The sequence below is a fragment of the Cygnus atratus genome, chromosome 22 (genome assembly GCF_013377495.2).
Source record: "Cygnus atratus isolate AKBS03 ecotype Queensland, Australia chromosome 22, CAtr_DNAZoo_HiC_assembly, whole genome shotgun sequence".
In the NCBI taxonomy this organism is placed as follows: Eukaryota; Metazoa; Chordata; class Aves; order Anseriformes; family Anatidae; genus Cygnus; species Cygnus atratus.
In genome coordinates this window covers 5,682,360-5,704,615 of record NC_066383.1, presented here as the reverse complement: position 1 = coordinate 5,704,615, position 22,256 = coordinate 5,682,360, and the positions used below count along the sequence as shown (strand labels likewise).

The 22,256-nt window shown below is 47.1% G+C and overlaps 1 protein-coding gene across 4 annotated transcripts in view; it reads right to left on the bottom strand.

Annotated features, from left to right (window-relative positions):
* The window catches only part of DIXDC1 (DIX domain containing 1), a 36,455-nt gene extending 14,593 nt beyond the window's left edge, over positions 1–21,862 (bottom strand). Inside the window, exons 1-6 of one of the 4 annotated variants that reach the window (XM_050715004.1) lie at positions 21,235–21,862; positions 9,951–10,080; positions 9,092–9,217; positions 8,119–8,368; positions 6,795–6,902; positions 737–849 (exon numbers count right to left, since the gene is read on the bottom strand). In XM_050715004.1, the coding sequence (XP_050570961.1) occupies positions 737–849; positions 6,795–6,902; positions 8,119–8,368; positions 9,092–9,217; positions 9,951–10,080; positions 21,235–21,333 (826 nt within the window). In that variant the 5' untranslated portion in view covers positions 21,334–21,862. The remainder of the gene's footprint in view (positions 1–736; positions 850–6,794; positions 6,903–8,118; positions 8,369–9,091; positions 9,218–9,950; positions 10,081–21,234) is intronic. The other 3 variants (XM_035555833.1, XM_050715006.1, XM_050715005.1) reach the window with 3 other exon arrangements.
* Positions 21,863–22,256: the final 394 nt, after the last annotated feature.

Below are 22,256 nucleotides of genomic sequence, written 5' to 3'. Positions count from 1 at the left end.
GTGGTCATCAAATACTTTCAAACGAGCACTGGCTGAGGCAGCAAAGCATTTCCTAGGACAGCTTCTGTCATTTGCTCTTGAGATGGAAGCTAACCAGGAAGGGCTATTATTAGGCTATGTTTTCTTCGAAAAAAAAAAAATCATTTCAGGAACTTCTAAAAGATTTCCTTCAATCTGTATGAAAATTTCAAGTGCAAACTGACCACATCAGAGGGCATTTGTGGCAACACAACAAGGACTTCAATCCAAACGCCACAACAATACTTCAATAGTTCAATTCCTTGCAAAGAGTCACTCCACCTATGTACAGACACGCTGTACACACAGACCCTTACACAAAGTGAAGTTCTGCATTACAGGCTTTACAGTTTCCTGTGGACTGTGTTTTTATGGGGATTTTGAGAGTTTTTTTTTTTTCCTCCTCTCAATACAGCCAAATGATACTGTGATGAAAGCATCACCCTACCATGAAAGTTAAACATGACCCCTAATCCTTCCCCAGAGCTTTTTTGTTTTCCACACATTAGCTATCAAGACTCATAGACATTGACTGTACAACTGTTGCCAGATATGGCATCACTGTAGTGCTGACAGTTTTGAGATTTAGGTTTATGAAGAGATACTCAGCAACCTATTCTCTACATTCATTTCAGTCTCTGAGGAACTTCTCAGCAAGTTTGTGAAGCAAACAAATTGCAATAAAAGTGTGAGCTGTGGAGCATTTTGTGCAAGCTACCTGTTTTACTTTCTGTTTCTTCAGTGTGGATAATCACATATCCTGCTTTCTCCTCTGACGGGGTTACAGTGGATTCGCTCTTTGTGCTATGGACAGGACTGGGTGACGCGAGACTGCAAAGGAAATGGGAAACAGTTATTTCAGAGTGCTGATCAACATCACCCTTATCTAAGATAAAAGTGAATATGCAGGAAGTCTTGTCAGAATTATCTGCATACTAGGGAAGCCATTAACAAACTAAACTTGGCATGTAACTTTTCAATCACTCTACATCAGTGTGACAGCAGGCTAACTGTTATGCAACCCAACGTGTCTCTTCATTTTCCTTAACACAAAGTAAGTTTGCTGCTTCCACAGAGCTTACAAACACTCACGCAGGGATAAGACCACACTTTAAGGTCTGCTCAGAAACAATTTGCTGCAAGCCTTCTATGCACTTTGGAAGCTGAACAAAAAGCCACCCTGGCTTTCTTCATGTCTCACCCCTGGGTTTCAAAAGCACCCCTGCAATCAGAGAACAAACTTAAAAATATTTTGTTCTTGGATTTTCTAGTCAGATAACACTCATTTGTGTTCTTAGGTTAAAAGTTCTTTAAAGTACCCAAATATTTTCAGTGGAGTCATCTCAGCTGACTGTGAGGTCCAAACCCAATCTTTTTTCCTGAAATTCTTCTTACATGCATCACCCAGACAACAAGAAAAGGTGGCTGAAGCTCACTGACCCATTCAACATACCTCCAAAGTCTCAGGAACTAATCCTCGCTAGTGTGAGCAGGAGTTAATTTTTCATTCTCCGCAACACAGAAACAAAGGGCAGAAAACAAAAAGGAAACAATGTGGAAAAATAATAGGATAGGTTCAGAAAAATAAGAGGTTTCAGCAGCTTGCCCTCCACATCTTCCCAGCGCTGCTGCTGCATACTCTGCAGCTCTCCCAGAATCTGAAAAGCCTTGCAATAGAGATGGAAACTACTTGCTTGCAGCTCTGTCTAGTCCACTCCCACAGCCAGTGCTAGCTTAGTTCTCGTTTATGTTACAGAGCTTTAAACCATCTAGTTTAAAAGGTCCAAATTGAATGGACATTCACCACGTTAAAGGAAGAGACGAAGACAACTTACTAAGTGAAAGAATAACCATCTTCTAATGGGGATCTCTAACAGTCACAGTACCTGTCCTGTCCTGCTCAAATAGGGCGTGCGTGATCATTAAAGGGCTCCAAGTCGCCTGGCTTTGCTCAAGGATTTACCTTCAGGAAGACTAACTCCATTACAGCACTCCTTCACTAGGCACACGTTGTACACACCACCTGTAACCAGCCGCTTGCTCCTGCTTGTCACTGAGTGGGTGCACAGTGAAGAGCCCCTCAAATGCACTCAGAAGCCCGACGAAGCAGTACCGCAGGTCAGTTGCCCCACTCGTTACCCCATCAACGAGTTAATGCTGAAAACATTTCTACGCTTTTTGTATCAGTCACCAAGCCCGTTAGAGTATGAAATACCCACTCGTGATTTTCTCTTTAAAGTACATCATAATTCATGATTGAAACATGCAGAAATAAGTGCTGGGAAATTAAAGCTATTTAAGTTTTATGATGCAAACTGTTCCACTTTATTCCTTTTACCACTGTTTGGCTTCTTAACCCATATATCCTTGGCTCAGCCGAGTCCCAGAGCTGTCAGTGCCTGCAGAGTCAAGGCTTTAGGGAAACAGCCCCAATGATAAGCTCCAACTCCCATAATTTTAATAAACACCCCACCCCTGCTGTTTCAAATGACAACGGCAACAATCGCTCACCATTTGACCTGTTTCCCTCCCATGATCCCACTTTAACCTTTCGCCTCACAGGATCCGTTTCCTGGGGAGCCTCAGGATTCTGGCTACAGACATGCCTCGTCCCTCCACCAGCTCAGAATTCAGTGCAGAAGATGCCAGCTCCTGTCAAACTACTGGAGAAATATTTGCAAGGCAGACCTCTTCACGTTAGCTTGAAAGATTCACAGCCGAAAAAACTCAGGGTCTTTGCAAGAAGCCGTCTGACGGCAGATCAGCAGCCCCTGCGCACAGATTTGCTTCCAGGGCCGGGGAATTCTGCAGCCCGGGTTTTGCTTTTGCTGATTTTCCTCTCGGGTTATTTGTCTCTTGCTGCTGCATTTTGGTCAGCCGCACAGCCGGTTGTTTGCATCACCCGGACTGATCTGGATTCCCGGTGGCGTTCCTCAGCCCATTCTGCCCTCTTCAGACTCCCAGCACCTGCTGCAGATGCCAACGAAGCGCCGGGAGACGGTGCTGCTGCAAGCAGCCGCTTCCCTGCTCTTCCAGGCTCGGATGCCGCCTCAGAAGACGGCATGCAGCACTTCCCAGCCCCGTGCACGGCTTCTTCTTGCTGCTATCTCCAGCTCCCTCTCCCTCCTGCTGTCACACAGGCTGTGCAAGGCAGAGCCTTTTCTCCGAGCAGCCCGGCTCGGCGTGGGGGAGGGAAGGCAGGCTGGTGGAAGGGGAGGGGAGAGGGAGGAGGGAGATGCGTGAGGGGCTCGCTGGCCTGGGAATCAGGCTGATTTGGGGAAATTTTCCATGAATCATTTCTATTGCCTTTGCTTGTTAGAGCTGCTGTCCCTGGAAATCTGCTATTCAGGCTGCGAGCGCTCTGAAGAGTTACTGCAGAAACGAGCCGGTGCCAGGCAGGAGATGCTGCCCTGGGACGGATCCGGCGGCAGCACCATGAGGTGGAGGGGGTGGCTGCTGCTGCCAGAGACAAGGGGCTTCCTTCTGTGGCTCATAGCTAAGCTAGCACATTTCTCTCTGTAAGGGAAGAGAAACAAGCATCTTGCCTTCATCGCCACGCCTGGTGTCAGCAGAGGACAGCCCCAGGAGCTGGAGGTCGGGTTGCTCCCAGTTTCTTTTGGCAGATCACCGACCAAAGCTAAGAGCAAGCCCAGTCCTTGAGAGCACCAAAGGAGTCAAAGCAAAAATACAGAATATCGCTACTGTTGAGCCCTATTTCTGAGCACCAGGGAGTGCCTGGTGCCCTGTAACAGGGCAACATATTCCCGATTTCATAAGGCTCAGTATAAATAGATCCTTCCCCACTTGGCAGTTCCTCCCGCAATTCAGCAGCCAACCTCTGTGTTTGTAATTGCTGTGCCTCTGGTTAACAGCATCAGATGCTTTTTCACCACAAAAGCCCCAATCTGTTCTCTCCTTGCTCACACACAAGTGCTCTAACTGGCAGTGCTGGTGGCTACAGAAAAAGTTTTCCTGCCTGGCAGCCCGGAGCTGCTCCCCAGCTGAGCCCCACATGCAAAAAAAAGCCAGTATCATCACCCTGCCTGTTTTTTCCCCAGTCCTCAAAGCTATGGTTTCACCCTTTGAGGACAGAACCAGCACCTTCTGCATCCCTCCCAGTCTCTCCCCTGGGCCTTGCTGCTGCTAGACACAACGTGGTTTCCGACCCGCATCCCTGAGGTAACGAACCCACACGCTGGATGGGGAATATTCCCACTCTCGAGATACTGCGATTAAAATTTAATTATGTACCACTGCATATTCCCAGCTTTAATTAAAATTGTTTTAGCTCCAGCTCGATGCAATCTCTGATCATTTCCTGTTGAGCTCTCAGTGGCTGGCTGTGCATCCCCACAGCACAGGATTAGCAGAGCTCTAGGAAAGGAAAAACACCGGGAAGGCTGCAAGGGCTTGGGGTTGCCTTCTGCTCCTGATCTGTATGCGCAGGGAGTGGACCAAAAACGGTCTTGGGCTTTCAAGCTCTCTAATTCCAGATAAAAAGCAGCTCCTACCAATGAAATCAACCAACATAGAGAGCGTTTCTCTGCTTTTTTCCTTACTTATTCCTGAGCCCCACATACTCAGCTTTTCTAGAACGAGACCACAGTAAAGCTTTGCCAAACACATCAGCCCTCACTGTTTCAGCCCTGGGCCTCTATCCACCCACACCAACTCACATCTGGAACGCCTACAATATGAACCGTGCTCCAATGTGGAGATGTGCTATTTTACCCTGGAAAACAAAACAGGTTTGTAAGTTCCAAGCAGAAACAGACTAAAAAATAGAAGAATTCTTACTGAAAAAAAAAAATCAAGATAACTCACTGCAGATTTTTCGTCTACATGGTGGAACATTTTCTGAATCCACAGTAAATAGAAAATTGTGGAAGTTAATTATTACACAAAGGCTCTCACCATGTTATACCCTATTAGGGACAGTACCACCATTACCATATGGCAAGAGAACTCATGGCATTGTATGGGAAAAAACAAAGCAATGTAGGATGTGCACATAAAGTTTCACTCATCAGCAAAATACAGCCACAAACGGACAAACAACTGTTGTCCAACAATACCTGCTAGGTAGGAGAGTACCTGTAAAATACTATGGCTACCCTAAACTGAACAAGGAGTGGAAGGAGACAGCATGCGTCACTCACCGTCCTACTGAGATCACAGTTCAAGAATCAACACCAACTCCTGTGACATTAGCCATGAAATCGTGTGGCCAGGACCAGAATTTTTACATCTTCCCTCAAATGACAGCTTCCAAGTCCACTCTCTACTGACATCATGTGGAGGCAGTGGTCCAGTACTGGCTCACACGCAGTTTCCACACCCATCCAAATGTTTATGTCTATATTTAAAGCAGACCTCACACTGATACACAGCAAATGGTGAGCAGAAGTACAAACTATTGTGTGTTTTTTTTTCCTTCCCTCTCCTCTGTTGGACTAAGTGACATTAATGCTTAGGTACTCAGAGGCCTCCTTGCACTATGGGAGCATCAAAAGCGGCCCGAGAAATCTTGTGGAGAAATCCTGCTTGCTGACAAACTGTCAGAGCCAATCTGCCCCAAGAAAATCAACCTCCTCACTTCTGCACAAGAAGGGAAAATAAGAGCACCCAGTTGAGGCACTTTTGGCGGATGGCCCAGGCAGGACAAGGAGGCAACGAAGGAGTGTTGGTACTTACACCGGGGACAAGAAACCGAACCAAAGAGCTGCAGCCATGCCCATGCAGCTCTTAGTGTGTTCCAGAGGAGCTTAAATGGAGCAAAGCAGCATACCCAGATGGAGAGCAAATATGTTCAGTCATACAGTCTTTTGTTTGCAAACTAGTCTCTTGTCCTCCAGGGAAAAAGGGAAAGGCTGTCTCTTACTCTGAATCTACCCACAGTAAATCAGCTCCCCTGCCATAGTACAGTTTTTCTTCTACTGTCCCTTCAGCTACACTCTCTCCTATATCCATGAAAATAAAACAACATAGCCACATGTCCTCCCTCTCTCCTCACTGCTCAAGTAAGTAGGGACAAGAGTTTTCACTTCTGCCCCAAAGGAAAGGAGAGTGAGAAGAGCCTGCAAGGCACCACTGTAATGTGTCATGACTGGCACACACTGCCCAGGTTCTGGGCAGACCGTTTATAGCACAGACCACACACTTCTCAGGATCCAAGTTCTACTTTAAAGGGCAAAGCCAACTCTCACATAAACCATAGTGAACTCTGACTTTTGGGACTTCACAACAGCGTGCAGGAGATTTTTCAGTAACATAATTTAATGTGAAAGTCTGGGGGATGGAAGGCTAAGCGAGATACCTGTACATCTAGAGACAATTAAAGGTGATGGATGAGGGCACGATGGCAATGAAGACACAGCTGCAGATCCCTCAGGGACTGTAGGCTTGGACTACAGACGGGTGTATTCCCGTAACTACTATTCAAATCCACATGCCTGTCACCTCCAGCTGTGTCTTTCCTGATCCTATTCCCCTGATCTCAGGGAGGGACACTCGGAGCAATGGTAACTCAGAAATTCCTAGCTCTTATCTATGTGATCACATCATGGATGAGACCAATGTCATCTGTCATTTTTTCCACAGTAAACCACTTCTCCATGCTGGTTCCCGAGGTTTCATTCTCCAGATCAGACAGGAGACTCTACGTTGGGAATCCTCTTTTCTTTCAGAGCTAATCAGATCACAATGACAAAGGGCATTTTAAGGAATGCCAGACAAAGGAACACAATGGGACACAGCTGGGCAATGAAGTTCCTTACCTGGAGGAGTGGGACTCCAAGGCGATGTTCTGCTGCCCTTCGTACTGCTGCACCAGTGCCCGGACACTCCAGTAGGGGTTTTCAATCTCCTCATCCATGCTGCTGTTTCTGGAGATAAAAATCAAAAAATGAGTGAAGCCTCATGAAGAAGGGGCAGAAATGCTTCTGGTCTCCAAGGAGGAGGGGAGGAAAGCTAATGAATAGAAGGCAGGAAGGGGGGAACCATTAGAAAACTTCCTATTAAGAAAGTTCTCCCATCAGGGAGCTTCATCTCATCTTCTTGGTGTGAGGAAAATGCAAGGAAACACAAACTCTCCTTGTAAACTCGTCCCTTATTCTGTGACTAGAAAAACAGAAGAGCTCTGTGAAGGCAAGGAAAAGAACAGAATCTGCAAAGAGAACGAGGACTGGCTTTGCTGAAGAACTCCTGACCTAACGACTTTGCAAGAGAAACCTCTAGTATTTAATTTTTCAACAAAATATACCATTTCGGCCTCATTTCCAAATTACTTCATGGGTAGTCCCTTGAGCCAATATAACATGGGCAAATGACCTTCAGCTGTGTAAATGAAACCCTCAAAAGACAGCCATCTGGCTTCCATTTAACTGTCATTACTATTATAATCCACATAGCACCTTCTGTAAGTGTTAAATGTGCTTTTCAGAATTACACATTCCTTCTGTACATGGATCATTTCCCCTCATTATCACCAGAACTCCTCCACTTCCATGGAAGGATGCATCAGCTGATTAACAGCACACAACACCGCATCTGCCTACATAGCAGCAAGTGGAACATTGGGGCGAACAGCAACGCAGAAAACCACTTTGTACAACAGGACCAACACTACAATTCTGGCAACAACTGCTCCCAGAGCTGTAAGCAGCACCTGTAGTTAAGACCCTCGCTTTGTTTCACTTGAAATGGGAATGTCTGCAAGTAAACAACACCAAGAGGGCACTATCCTCAGCATGAATTAGGAAAAACAAGGCAGCAGAGCTCCCTCTGGCTCAGCCATAAAGAACTGTCCTTTTTCTGTGAACTAACACAGGTCCAACAGTTGTTTTGCTGGAAAATCCATGAAGGACCTGGGATGCCTGCAGTTTTCATTATGAGGCATCCAGCATAGATCAGTCGTCCCTTTTGTTAGGGCACCACCATTCTAGGTTTCAGTGAGACAGCAGTGTTTTTCTCTACATGTTCACTGAATAGGAATACCTTACATCAGGAATTGTCGGGATAAAGAGACATCTACTTAAAAATGAAACGGTGTCCACCTGCTAACACAACCTGAACTCTCATAATCAGAAAAAAAATAATTACCTCTGTCTGTGCCGGAAAACGTCCCGGCCAGATTGCAAGACATCTTGACGAACATCTGCCAGAGCAGCCACTGCCCCTTGGGCCACTGCAGCAGCTGAGCGAGGCCTGTGGCTGGCAGACGACGCTGACAAGCTCTTCCCCGTCATGCCAGCAGCGCTGTGATTCATTGCTCTTCCGGAGCCCGGCTTGAAATGAGCAGCTAAGGCGAGGATCAGCCTCATGATAGATTTCAAGTTCCCATCGACAATATCTGCAAAAGGCAACATTACCCTCCTTGGCTTTATTTAACGTGAAGTCCCACCAGAGCTGCCTCTGACCAACAAGCGTGAATGTAATTAAACCCAGCAGGACCGTGCCAGTAAACAAGGACTGCACAAAAAAGACTGAATTACAGCACTCATGCTTAACTTTGCTCGTTTTGCACAGAGCAGCAAACCCACTGCTGACAACTGACTCCAAGTTTAAATGCTTTGAACAGACTTGAGCCTTCCCTCTGTGGCCATTTCCAGCTAATAGTTTTTTTTTAGTAATAGGGTACCTTAAACTGTTTGTAGCACCTTCCAAATGTTAACTAATCAGTTTTAATTATCTCACACGAGGCCATTTCCTCCTGTGTACAAGCTAGCTCAAGCATTTTGGTCTTGGGCTCACTGTGCAGATCAGCCATTCTGTCAGACTAGGATTTTTAAAAGAGTTTAGCTGAATTCCCCGTCACACCATCACTTGGTCTTCTCATTGCTCAGTGACAGAAGAAAAGGCACTTTGGTAGCAGCACAGTGCACAGGAACAAAAAAACAGTCGAGAATACGATATCATGCAACCCAAAACCTGTTACTAAGCCACAGGGGAGGGAGGGAAAAACCAACCTCCCCCACAAAACAACGCATTATCTGTTTCTGTTTGATATGAGGCAAAAATAGAACTGGGTGTTCAACAGCTAGAATCATATGTGGCAACCGCCAGGGGCAAGTACCTTTTGCTGATGTCTGATGCATGCGGATCTTTTTTGATGCCACGAACTGTAAGACTTTCTCCACATTTTCTCTCATCTCCTGCTGGCTGGTAGGGTTGACCTGAACTCCGTTCAACTTCTCACCAGCTAAAGAAGTGAAAAAAACTTGATTAGAGGGGACAGTGCTTAGTGCTGCCTCGGGAATTGCTACAGCTGTAGGGGCTAACTTTATGTCTTGTTGGACTGCGAGGAGACATGTGTGATTTCTTGTCCTGCTTATAAGATACCCAGTACTAGGAATAAGTACACTGGAGGCAGACCTTGCAGTATATTGTCTGAAAAGGGGCATTTTTAAGCATACTTCATTATTCTACGATTACTCCTGAGTCACTGTGAGCTTCTGTGTGGAAATAGTAGACACTTTTGCTGAGACAGACAGCATTATCCCCCAGAGCTGCTTCTGCTCTCTCTTCTTATAAATACCAGTATCTCGGCAAGCAGCTCACTCTTCCAAAAATGCCTTAAACTAACACCATTCCTCAACATGGCAAATCCTTTCACGACTCCGTTCCAGCCTTGTGGGAATTAACATGGTCCCTGATCAGTTCTGGCATCTCTGTCACAGGTTACCTTAGAGACCACATACGCAGTTCAAAAGGTCTGCGATTTGGCTGCGTTGTAACTGACTGCTACCACATGCGGACCTAATAGAATTGCCTTTATGATTTGCTTTATGATTGTTTTAACGTGAGCCCTCCCCGAAGCTCTGACGCTCATTAACGTCCGCCAGTCTGCCTGACAGATGTTGGAGCCAAGGCCAGCCTTTTACACGAGATCTAAAACTGCAAGACGAAAAACAGTGCCATATGGCATTACTGACCTACAATCTCAATAAGCGAGGCAAGGATGACTCCATCTCTGAGATCTTGTCTCAAGTCCTGGACTGGCTTTATTGTTGGCTTCTTCTTCAGCTGGGAATTCACCCAGGCCACATATGCCTGTAGCTGTTGCTGAAAATGGAAAACAAAACAAAATGTTTGCACATCATTGCCTTTTCAGGAGGCAGTTGCATAGCTCTTACTTTTCTCTCTCTCTCTTCACAGATCTCACTGTCTTTTGCCTTTGAAAACAAAGGAATGGTCTCATCCCTGAAGCCTGCTGAGCACGGACTTGACATCACTGCACACTGTGGTGCAGCTTGCTCCGTGCCAAGACAGGATGCGCAGGCAGGCAGCATGACAGTGCCAGAACAGGGTCGCTCACAGCATTTAGTGTCCTACCCCCTGTATTTCTTTCCCCTCCAGATATCTAGAAAGTAGAAAACCCACAAGGCAGAAGCAAGAAAACCTGTGCTACTTCCCATTAAACTGCAATCTATCACAAGAAACAACTGGGACAGATTTCCTGGAAGAGAGCCTGCCTCCTTTGCACACCCAGCATGGCTCATTTGAAGAAACCCGTGCAGCAGGGAAGGGTCACCCTGTTGTACAGCCCCCTTCCTCCATTGCCTAGGAGCTGCATGGGCATTTCTAATGGACCGATCTCCATTTCTGCACAGGGCCCTGTACTCCTGGAGATGACTTGTCTCAGCACCTGCAGGACCTGACAGCAAAGAGCATCGTCCTTGCAGCAGGTCGTAGCCTCACAGAGCTGTGAGTGCTGCCACAAGGGGAAGAAATTCAGGATGCTGGTCAGCGCGAGGACCCGTCTGGCACATGCAACTGAACAGAAATAGAGCAGATTCACAATTTCTTCCTTTCCACCCCACCCCCTAGCACTCCCATGGCCAGCAGGAGCCCTGGTGACACTGAAATCCCTTCGGGCAGGGCTGGTGTGGCACATGGAAGGTAAACAAACTGATCCATTTATGGGATTACCTCCTGTTTCACTAAGCTTCCCATTATTCTGCCCATGCAGCAGGTTTTAAGACCTCTTTCCGTATTATCTCAGCAATGTCAGAGTTTATGCTTTTACGGCCCATCGAAGTCACAATCTGATCACAGCTTCACTCGTAATTATCCTGACATGGGAAATCCAACGTTAACCACGCCACGGTTCGGTCTGTTGGTTCAGAAAGACGCCTGCACCGACGTTCAGTCAGTCCTGCTTACTCAGCGGAGCTGCAAAGCAGGACACAGGACACGAGCTTGGGGGCCTGCCTGATGGCTTTTGGAAAAAAAGGGGAAAAAAAAAAAGCAGAAGTGGCAGAGCTTGCTGGAGCAGACTTGGCCTGTCACATGGATGGGGTCTGCGCGCTCTCCTTTGCCTGTAACGGTAACAATGCATGTCAGTTTTGCCTGCCCCCTTTCAGAGGTCTTTATTTGCTGCTTAATGCAACTGGGGACTGCAAAGAAGCAACAAGTCGTGGCTTCTCTCTCCTGTACAAGCTCATGATGCTGCGCTGATTTCCAGAACTGCACTGGTAACTCCTGCCGAACTGCAAGAAGCACCTCTGCTTCTCGCAACTGCATTTTAACTGATGGTGGGGGCACTGAGATCCAGCCTCACGACAGCCTGATTCCAGAGCCAGAGACCACACGCCTTCAATTACACATATTCAATAAAGCTTTAATTTATTCAAGCAAATGCCGCTAGAAAAAAAAGGTGGATTTGCTTACAGTAACAGAGCATCATTACAAAAACATCTAGATTCAATAATAACATTGTATTAAATAAGGTTGCAGGAAAATTGCATCTGATGTCTATGTAATTCAGGGAAGTAATCCCTCACAACTGTTTACTATCCTGCTGTCATTTCTCAAATTATTTTACAAAGTTTTGAACTAGGCTGTTGTCCTGTAGTAATTCCACAAGGGCACGGTCCCTTCCAGCCTACAGAAAGCTTGCAATTGTCTGTAAGAGTCTATGTGGTTCTTCCATTCAGACACCTCCTTTTTCACTGAAAGGGAAAAAAACCTCACTCACTAAGCAGTTGGCTTTCTTTTTATCTTCTCTCAGCATTCTTCACATACTCTTAAAAAAAAAAATAATTCGGGCAATCTTTTAGTCTCCGTTTCTTAAAAGAGTAAGAATGACATTGTTATTATTAGAAGAAAAAAAATAATCACTCCTAACGCCCAGAGCATTTACACTTTAAACAACGCGTGTTAAAAAGGGGATTTTGAGGCAATGGAATATGGATGTCACGGTCACAAAGGAGAGAATTTCACACCGGTAGCTGCTATAATACTGTAGACTTACATTTTGTTAGCGGTGTAAATTGTTTTTTCCACTAACGCATAAGATTTTCCTGCGTAAGTTCAGACAGTTGGCCTGAGCAGCATTTCCCGATTTTCTATCCAAAAACTAGAAAAGCTAACGACTTTACCAAGAGTCTTAGGTTGCTGCAAAGCAGTTCTGGAAAGTATTCCAGCTATCTTCCAGCACATAATAAGCAAAAACAAGATTTGCTACGATCTGTTGCGCCAAGAGAACAGCAGCCCTACGCAGCCTCTTCCACCTCCCAAAAATACCCCCCAGGCTGTGCTCATCAGCTGCCCACACAGATGCTCACACCAAAAGCAGATGCTCCACCGCTCCTCGCTGCCGCAGGCGCCGCAGCTCAAGCGACACGTGCCCCATCCAGCCTCACACGGGTCTGGGCTCCTCAGTCGTGGACCCCCAGGGGGAAGAGAAACGAGGCTGGGAATGAAGAAGGGGGTGGACAACGCACCTCAAAGCGTTCCTCCTTTCTTTTTCCAGGACTGGTCCCTGTTCCTCCACCCAGGCTTCCACACTGCTTCCTGACAACAGAGCAGGCCGTTACATTTTGTGCGTGCTGGGTAATTAACAACAAGAGGGGCTCATCCCAGAGGCAGGACAAGCAGAGCACGCCCCAGACCAGGTGAAGGATGCAGAGTGAGCCTTTGTGGCTGGACCCAGTCCCCCAGAGCTGCTCAGGTGCCTTGCTCCGACAGCTGCTCACGTTCTTATTGCTGCTCCTCTTTAGCTTTTACCTTTCTAGTTGAGGGAAAAGGCCCTGCAGATCTATTACACCAACTCCCGGGATGCTGTGACTGTGGAATGCAGCTTCCTACAAAGCTCCACACTGCACAGGATTTAACAACCCCTACAACTTCCCCTTGCTAGGATATATTCAGGCCTGGCTGACAGCTACATCCAAGAGCAATCAGAGAAGGAATGATTTTTCTGCCCAGCTCGTCCCTTACCTTTCCCTGAATAATTCTTCCCTCAGCCACTGACCTCTCAGGAGTTTTCTGCTACTCCCCTGCATTTTGGACTAAGCTTCTGTTCAACTAAATCCAGGACTTAATGGAGCAGACACTAAGCTCTGGCCCTACAGCAATATTTCTTTCAAACGCAGGCTTTTCAGAGGAAAAACCTATCAGCCTAGTCTAAGATTTACTATACAGAGCAGAGGTTATTAGGATTATGGCGGAGTTAAGCTTAATCCTATTTATATTAGCACAGCTTTGCACTCCAAAAAAAGGCCAGGTTTGCCTGTACCATGCAGCTGGAAGAGCAGCTCCTCACCTCACCAATTCCTTACCTGAAGGAACTTGGAGCCCAGGCTGCTTCAGCTCCCAGGCAGATCATTGCTTGCATGTAAGCCGCTGCAAGCCCTAGGGGAATTCTTAGGGCAGGAGAGATTTTAAAGCAAGGTACTAGAGGTCACCCCCAGTTGTAAGGAACGGAACAACCTGCAGGTACTTCTGCTAGCAAATTACAGGTTAGCGCTCTAGTGCCTTTCCGCAAACACTTCTCGGAGCAGGATTCCACTTCAGATCACTTACCCAGCCCGTACCCTGAAGAAGTGTCTCAGCCCTACTGTGCTTATGGGAAAGGAGCTGCTGAGGTCAGGAGCAGACATCTCCGTGCTTTCTATCGACAGCCAGTGACGATGCTGCCTTCGGGAGGAAAACGCCCTTCCAGGGTCAGCCCTTCTTCAAACAAGCTGCGAGCCCTGGCTGATAACTACAGTTAAGTGTCATTAAGCAATGCGGTCCACAGGTGGAAGAAAAGCAGCAGCTCCATTGCAAACCTTCTGGCAGCTCTAAGTGTCCTTGCTATTCTCATTTAACCGGTGGGATTCACCACCTGCTGTTTGGGGCTCAGGTTTCTCTCCCCTCAACCACAAATCAGCCCGGTCTGCCTGACGTGAAATACAGGTAGGTCGTGATGCTGTGGTGTGCTGCTCTGTCGTTTGCTCTCAGTGCCATCTACACGACCCTGTATAAGGTTAATTCATTAATATGAACTCCTCTGAGATGAGGGGATTGCACATTTTTAAGTTGTCCAAATCTTCTTCCTGGGCAAAATGATTCTTTAGTGGGCAGATGCCTTCAAAGGGCCTGACACCCTTGCTGTCACGTTAGAGAAGACCCCCAAGACACTCTGCTTCTAGAAGGGACACGACGCCTTTTCTGCACACAGTTGATGAATCTGAATCGATCCTTATTGTTGGATTTAGGGACTCTGCCTGGAAGAATCAAGTTTCTCTTAATCTTTACTCTGCTTTTCCTTTATGCCCTGTGGACGCTGCCCAAACACCAACTCTGACAAGGTCAGTAACAGACCCCGTGCTATGAGGTTGGTCCCAGTATGAAAGGCATTTAGTGTCCTGTCTGTTTAGGGCACTGAACCAGAAGTGTGCAACAACGAAGCTCAAAGGGTGGCCTAATTACATCAGGATGTGATTTTAAGGCCTTGTATAATTTCTAAGCTTTCTGACATGACCTTAATTAGACGAGGCCTGTAATTTGCCGTCCAGTGCCCCTCAAGTTTAAGTTTTTTCTTGCTTTGGTTTGAGAAGGCCTTTGTAGAAGCAGATAATAAAAACTTACAAGCAAAGAAAACGATGTTTCTCCCTGCTCTGAAAGCCAGCAGAAGATTTTTTTTCCTCAAAATCACTGCTTGATTCAGCCTGTTTAATGTATTGAGATGATGAATCCAACGGTGAAACACACCCAGTTATGGACAGGGTAATGCCAGAATGACCGTGTGTACCAACGGGACTCCTCTTTCATAAAACTCTCACTTCAAAGCAGGAGATGTGATTTATTTCAAAATAACTTTTGGCCCGATGCGCATTTTCCAAATCTTCTATGAATAGTCTGTCTCGAGCACAGAAGACGCCTCAGTATGGCAACACAGTTTGGAAAAAGAGGCACCCATGCAGGCTGGTGCACACCAGGAGACAGGACAGCTTGTGAGCTGCAAAAGACCAGGAGCTCCTTAACCCTTTTACCCACATCTGAGTGAAGGCGTGGACGTTTCCAACATCCTAATGTCTGGACAAGGGCTGTTCACAGATTTGCTGAGATCCAGAAAGAAAGATTATGCCGAAGTCTTGCTGAAATTCTAGCCAGCATGCTTCCTATAACTTCAAAGGTCACTTTCAAACACTCAGCAGCACAAACGTTTGGGAGGAGCAGCCCAACGAAGCCCTTAATCCCCGGTATGTTCTAGGCACGCTCCGTTGGATTTTCCTTGCTTTAACAAAAACCATTTCTTTGGTTCAGTGAATTCAGTGAATTTTCCTCAAGCACCAGCCATCTGTTTCTCGAGCCAGATTCAAGAACACAAAGACCAGTCTTCTGCTCTCTGATCTCTTTGCCCAGTCAACATTTTTGAAACCAGTGCCTCTGACTGCCATTCATCAGCTGTTCAGGTTGGGCTCAACACTTCAGAAAGCAAGTGCCTGCAAATAGAAGCCTTTGGCCACATCTTTAGAAATACTTTAGAGATATTCCTGGCATCCTACGTGTTTGGAACAAATATAAGGAGTTTTAAATCCCACTCTCCAAACACTGATCCTGCACAGAAACTGCTTCTGCCCTTCATTCGGAATGTCAGAATTGAGAAAACACTGTCTTCGTCTCCAGAGGGAGGAAAGCAGGAGGTTTTGCTCAAATCCTGGCAGTATGGCTGGGTTGAAATGACAGCTGCCTTTGGCATCTTGACTGAACTACCACTTGTTGACCCTGGGAGGGGAATAAGTGACTGGGCTATTAGGAGAGAAGCTCACTGGCAGGCTTTCGGATGCCAGCGCAAGTACTGACGGTCTGTGAACAGTGAAGTTCTGAGCTGAAGCTGTATTTCATGTGTTGCCCAAGTGCCAACAACAGCAAGAATTTCCAGAGAGTCCAGATATCCATCAGGACACATCATTTTTGACTGCGAAGTTTTCCAGACCTTTCCTGGTCCTTTACCCATTAAGAAGAAGAGCTTGGGTGTTAGACAGCAAGGCCCATTTCCATTCTAACACCCTAATTTTTTACATCGTTTTGATCTGTATTTCTTACTGCACAGCCACACAGCTGTCGTGCTCCATTTCTGAAACATGATTTTCAGTACAGGATGAAGTAATTCTTATGAGTGCCTATACATACTGGTATCTTATTCAGCTAATGTTGCATTTTAGAATCCATTCGGAAACAGCTTAGTAGATGCAAATGGAAGATCTCTTTAAAGAGCTCCCGGTGCCAGCAGCACTGCTCACCTCTGAAGGACAGTTACACTCAGTAGTTGGTTGCACCTGGTAGTAATAACTCACCTTGAGTCTCCTCCCAGGAAACTGAGCCTAGGCAGGCAAGCGGCGAGAAATGCTTGTCTGACAGCTTTTTATCTCTGTAGAACCAAAGAGTTATTTAATTTGTGCAGAACAAATGCCTGATGACTCCATTTTCCCTTGTAATATAAGCAACCTTTTCCTTCCATTGATCTTTTGCCAAGCCGTATTCTTGCCGTCACGCAGTGATCTCACTTGGGTGACCCATCTGCCAGCTAGGGGGTATTTTTGTGAGTGGCATCCGAGTGCGATTTCTTCAAGCAGTAATTTTGCCTGTCACTTCCCTAACACCACACGCAAGCATTCTCCTTGTAATTAATCTGTTTTTTACGTCCTTTAACTCCAATCTCCTGTTTATAAAAATCCTGGGGTTACTCACTGTACCGTCCACACCCGCAGTGGCCATTCTGAGCACTCTTTTTCGTTCAGAAACCCAAAGATGGTATCAGTTCATTTAAACAAATTCACCAGCGCTGCAGGCAGCAACTACTCCAGACGTCTACCGGGTGGGAAGCCTTGTAAATTGAATCTGTCTAGGATGCATTCCTCTTAATCAACAACCAGCCACCCACACCTCAACATGGCACTGCCATTCAAAGCCAAGTTGCCGCTTTAGGGATCATTTCTGGCACTTTTGCAGGATGTTTTAGTGCCTCTCTATTTTCCCCAATATGGTGTTTTGAGGCGATTTTCTATTTAAGCGGTGTTTCCAATCAGGCAGACGTGCAAAGAGCTGAGCCACGTGAGATCTTTCACTGTAAACTGCCAGTACCACGGAGCACATGATTCACCCTCAATTATCAAATGGTTCCACTACACCCAAATAAAGTCTAAGGTTTGTCAAAACAAGCTGCACTGAGACATCCCCTGATTCTTCAGGAAAAAAAAAAAAAAGGAGCGTTGTTCCTTATTTAGCTGTGTGCAGTCACTAGCCCCGTACAGACAGGGGAAAGGAGCTTTGTGAAGAGACGGGGCACGCAGCGTGACCGAGCGGTGCTCTTTGCAGGCAGAAACCTTTCATATGGAGAGAAGGGGAAGAGGCACACAGTGAGGATGCCTGGTCCAGGATAAAGGGCGCTAAAGGCACCTTTGGGACACTGACTCCGTTCCTCACTCTGCCGACGACTCGATGTGAATTCGGCAGCCCACTTCTCCTGTGTGTCTCCATTTCCTAAGCAGCTCTATAAAGCAGCTGTACTCAGTTTTATGTTCCCTGTAAAATGCTACGATCTACAGTGATAACAATAAATCTTTGACTGTTACCGTGCAAATGCACAGTAATACACCCTGCCAGAGGACAGCCACTGCTGCACACCCAAAGCACAACCCGGCTTAGACATACAGTGAACCTCAGGCAGGGACCGAACCCTAACTGCTCAAGCCCTAATGGTGATAAAAATCTTTCCCTTGTTGGTAGTCCTGTTGGAGACAACCTGGACGAGTGAGACAGGAGTCCAAACAGCTCTCTGCAGAGTGAATCCTATTAGCTAAAAATAGCACTCATTGCAAGGAGAGGGTGAGTGCAAGTTTCTACTGCTGAGATCCCAGTAGCAGAGACGTTTTTAACAGAGATCATGCATGTTACACCAAGGAGAACAGAATGGCTGCCAGAACAAGACGGCAGCAAGTCTACAGTGCCAGAAGATTACTTCAGCCAGAAAAGCACAGCAAAGCCCAGGTCACTTCTCACAGCTAGGATTCCGGTCTCACAGACAGGACATTATCTAATCACCTCAAGTAAACTGAACGGCGAGGAGAGAGGCTGCATGTGCAGGAAGTGCAGGAAAAACCCGCTGCAGGGGCTGCTCAGCTGCAAACCCACTGCTTAGCGAGCGGTCAGGCCCTGTGCAGCCTACCTGGGAGCGAGCACAGAGCCCTGCTCGCACTGCACCGCTTCCTGCGCTCGTACTGCTGGCGACTAGCGGTCCTCCTGGAGCAAGACGTGCAGGTACTTCCCACGTAGACAGAGCCAACCTTGTACTTCACTTTGCTGCTGGTGGGAAACCCTGCGTTCAAAATCACCTCTTGCTTGGGCTCTCGAAAATTCAATGCCATCTCACCCTCTGGGGAGCCAGACCCAGGCCTGGCGCTCAGCGCAGTCTGGGGGGAACAGATGCCCGTTTCAAACGACTCCTGGCACACAAGCAGCTCCAGACTAAATCTGCCAGAGGAAATGACCTTCCAGCTTCAAAAAGAGAAGGCAGGTAATTGTTAAAATACAGCCACATTAACATCTCGGAGCTGTCAGGCGCGTTTCTGACACGTTTCTGTGTGCCCCATCTGTCTTAATGAACTGCCAGGAGCATGAGCGGGTATCTCAAACAAACTGCATCTCCTCAATGAGCAAGAGCAAGCTGAGGCCGCAATGACACGGTGACCACTGAGGAGACCCTGCCTCCTGGGGTTTCCTTTCATTATAAACTGCAGCTTTTAGCAGCCATACATTCCCATGACACCATCCAGCTGTGGGATTGAATTATTTAGCTGTCTCGGAGCAATGTAAGTCTCTATAAACAGCAGCGAAACACCTTTGAGGCAGGATAGTCTGTTAATGAGAGGGGGACAGGAGCTGTGTGACGCCTCAGGGGAGTTCATTGCATTTCAATATTAAACAAAACTCATCTCTCTTTAGACGTCTGCAGATGACACTCTCTGCAACCTGTTTTGGCACAGGGACTCTGAAAGGGAAGGATATACACTGCCCTGAACTTGCATTTTACAGGGGCCCATTAGCAATCTGTGATTATGTTCATCATGGAGAAAGCATCAGTCTAACAAGTGACCGGTGAAGCAGAACAGGCATTAGCTGCAGAAGGGACAGCTATGCTGCGTTCTCCTTCCCTGCTCGTGTGATAATAAGGCTCCTAACCAGCAGGATGGATGGAGAGGGAAGAGTGCAAAGAAATTAGAAACTTGCCTGTCGCATCCTGGCTGTTGGGGAACTTTCCAGGCATGGATTATTGACCGAACGTGCAAGACAGAGACAAGCAATCAATATCCCTGGAGAAACTGGCACTATACTTAGCCTCTAGGTCCTAAGCGTGTTCAGGGCTGAGCTCTGCACAAACACGTATGAGCTTGCTAGTTACTTGCTCGTGTATGTTAATCTCTTATGCCCAGATTTGGAAAATACGTCCTTTTATACCTCAAGGTAGCTGGCCACCCAAAGAGCCCCCCGGCCAGAAAGGGTGCTCTATCAAAAGAACAACAGGCACCGAGTTAGCGAGGCAATTCCTGCAATACCTCACTGTGTGAAATTCAGTCTGGACATGGGAGTAAATGTCAGTTTATATGGTTTTTATGGTAGGAGAGGGACTTTTTTCCACAGCTGGGCAGCCTATGGGTAAAACCAGTCTGAGCTGAGCTAGCATTGTGTGTAAAATTGTACTTTACTCCCATTATTAATATACAGGTTACTATTAGCTTAGACCAGGGAAAGATCTGCTGCCCTTGAGAACAGGAAGTGTAAGGCTTAACAACTTGAGCTAAAACAACACCTTTGCTAGCTAAAAACGAGACTGAGACACTCTGTGGAGGAGGGGATGGAGTATTTACACGGTCAGGCAGCGCAATCAGAGGAGACCTGTGGCTGGCGTGGAGCTCAAGTTTCAAGCCCGGTCTGTTTTCCCCTTGCTGGCTGGCGGTGCTAAGCCCAGGAGGGATGTGCAGTTTCTGCAGAGAATGGAGCATGGGGGCAGAACAGTGAGGTGGGGTCTGGGCCTTGGAAGGATGAGGAACCACTAAGCACAAAAACAAAACAGGATATGTACTCTAGGAAAGAATGAAACCCACCAAGAGACCATCCCTGGCACCAGGTAAGAGAGGAAACAGCACTCACTGTTGGGTTTCAGCACAAGCCCCCCCAGCGTTCCTTCCTCCCCAGTTTACAGACAGGCAGTCGTGCTCCAGCATGGTCTGCATGACGAATGCAGACCTGGCATTTAGCACTGAGTTTGGTTGGGCTCTCTGTGGACTAACTGCTTGTGCACCCTAAAGAAGGAAACCGACAGCAATCTGCCCTCCCCATGTAGTCACAGGATTCCCATCTCTTGAATTTCTTGGTAGTTCTCACTCCTTGTGATTTATCTGTCTCCCTGACACTAGAATAATCAAATAAAGAACACTTTAAAGATGGTATTTTCTTGACCAAGATGAATTTCAGTCCCCCAGTAATACAACCAACAGAAGAGGATGGAAAAAAAACAAAAACATCCTGCTCTTTGTCAGCCTCTCCCAAGAACTGCGTGCCCACTTAGGAGATTTACAGGCTTTTTAAGAGTCCACAGACATAGAGACTTCAGATATTCAAGAAAGGAATCAGTTATGTAAAATAAACCATTCTCCATAACTCGCTGCAATTTATATTATTTTCTGGTACAAAAGCAAAAGCTCTGCAAAGAAAATAAAAACGCCAAGCTAAAACCACCAGCTGTAAACCAGCCACAAACTCTTCAAAACTATTGCTGCTTTGCAGAGCCCCGGCTGAGCTGCCTCCTATTCCCTCCTGTTAGTAAACAGCTCTGCCCCCTCCCCAGCCCCAAAATCTTGCTCATTTTTCTCCTTTTCTGCTCCACGAAGCGCTGGGAGACATAGCAGCCCTTAAGAGATGCTGCACAAAAGCACGCTGCCTTACCCCGGGAAGGTCTGCACGGGATCTGGGACATGCATTTACCTCCGTGAAGCCCTCCTGCAGAATATCCAGCAAATTCCCCCTGGCCAAGCAGGCGAGCATTCTCCACGAGCCCGCCGACGGGCGAGGGTCTCAGAGGACACGGGGCAGATCCTCGGGCTCCGGGCACGACCTCTTCCTCCTCCTCCCAAAGACAAAGAGTTGGAGCTCATCGGGAACCGCATTCACAGTCCCATATGTGCAGCCCGTTACTGCACACGGAGAGTTGAGCCAAAGTCAGGGCTTGCACTGGGCATGCTCGCGAGAGAGCTGCCGGGGAGCAGCGGGAGAGATGTCACACAGTTCCTATAGAAACGCTTCGGCTTACACGACGCAGGCCCTGCGCTGAGTTGGGGAAACATCTGAAACCTATTTCCAAGCAGCCGTGCTCACACGAAACCTGCTGCGTAAAAAGAGATTTTTCAAACCCACCAAACACTGCGAGCCCTGTCCGGCGTGGGGGCAGGGAGAGAGTCAGCAAATAGCAGATGTCTTGCTCGGCTAGAAAAGCAAGGGGAAAGGCTGTACGAGCTGCCAGATTTAGCTCTCGGCAATCGGTCTGCAGCCCCGAAGAAACAGCGGCGTTTTCAGCAACCCAGCAGAGGCAGGAAGCTGCAAACCAGGCCACAAGACAGCTAGCGACGTTTGCACAGCACTGGGCTCTACCCTAGCTGCTGTGGCAATGGAGTCCGGAGAAGAAATAAGACAGAAAACTTCCAAATCAGAATTAAATACGATCCCCAGCAAAGTCTCTAAATCAACAATAACTGCATTCATTCCAGAAAGAAAGTATCGGATATCTCTAGGCAATCTCTCAAACTTCATCTCATCTTGCAAGAAATCCCCTGAAAAAACACAGAAAACCTCTCGGAATGGATGAAACCACCTTCTGCCAGCCCCCAGAGCAACACGGCACGTCCTGCTCAGCACTACTCAGGCAGAGCCTTCAGGTTTCAAAATATCATGGCCAAGCATTTCTAAGTGAG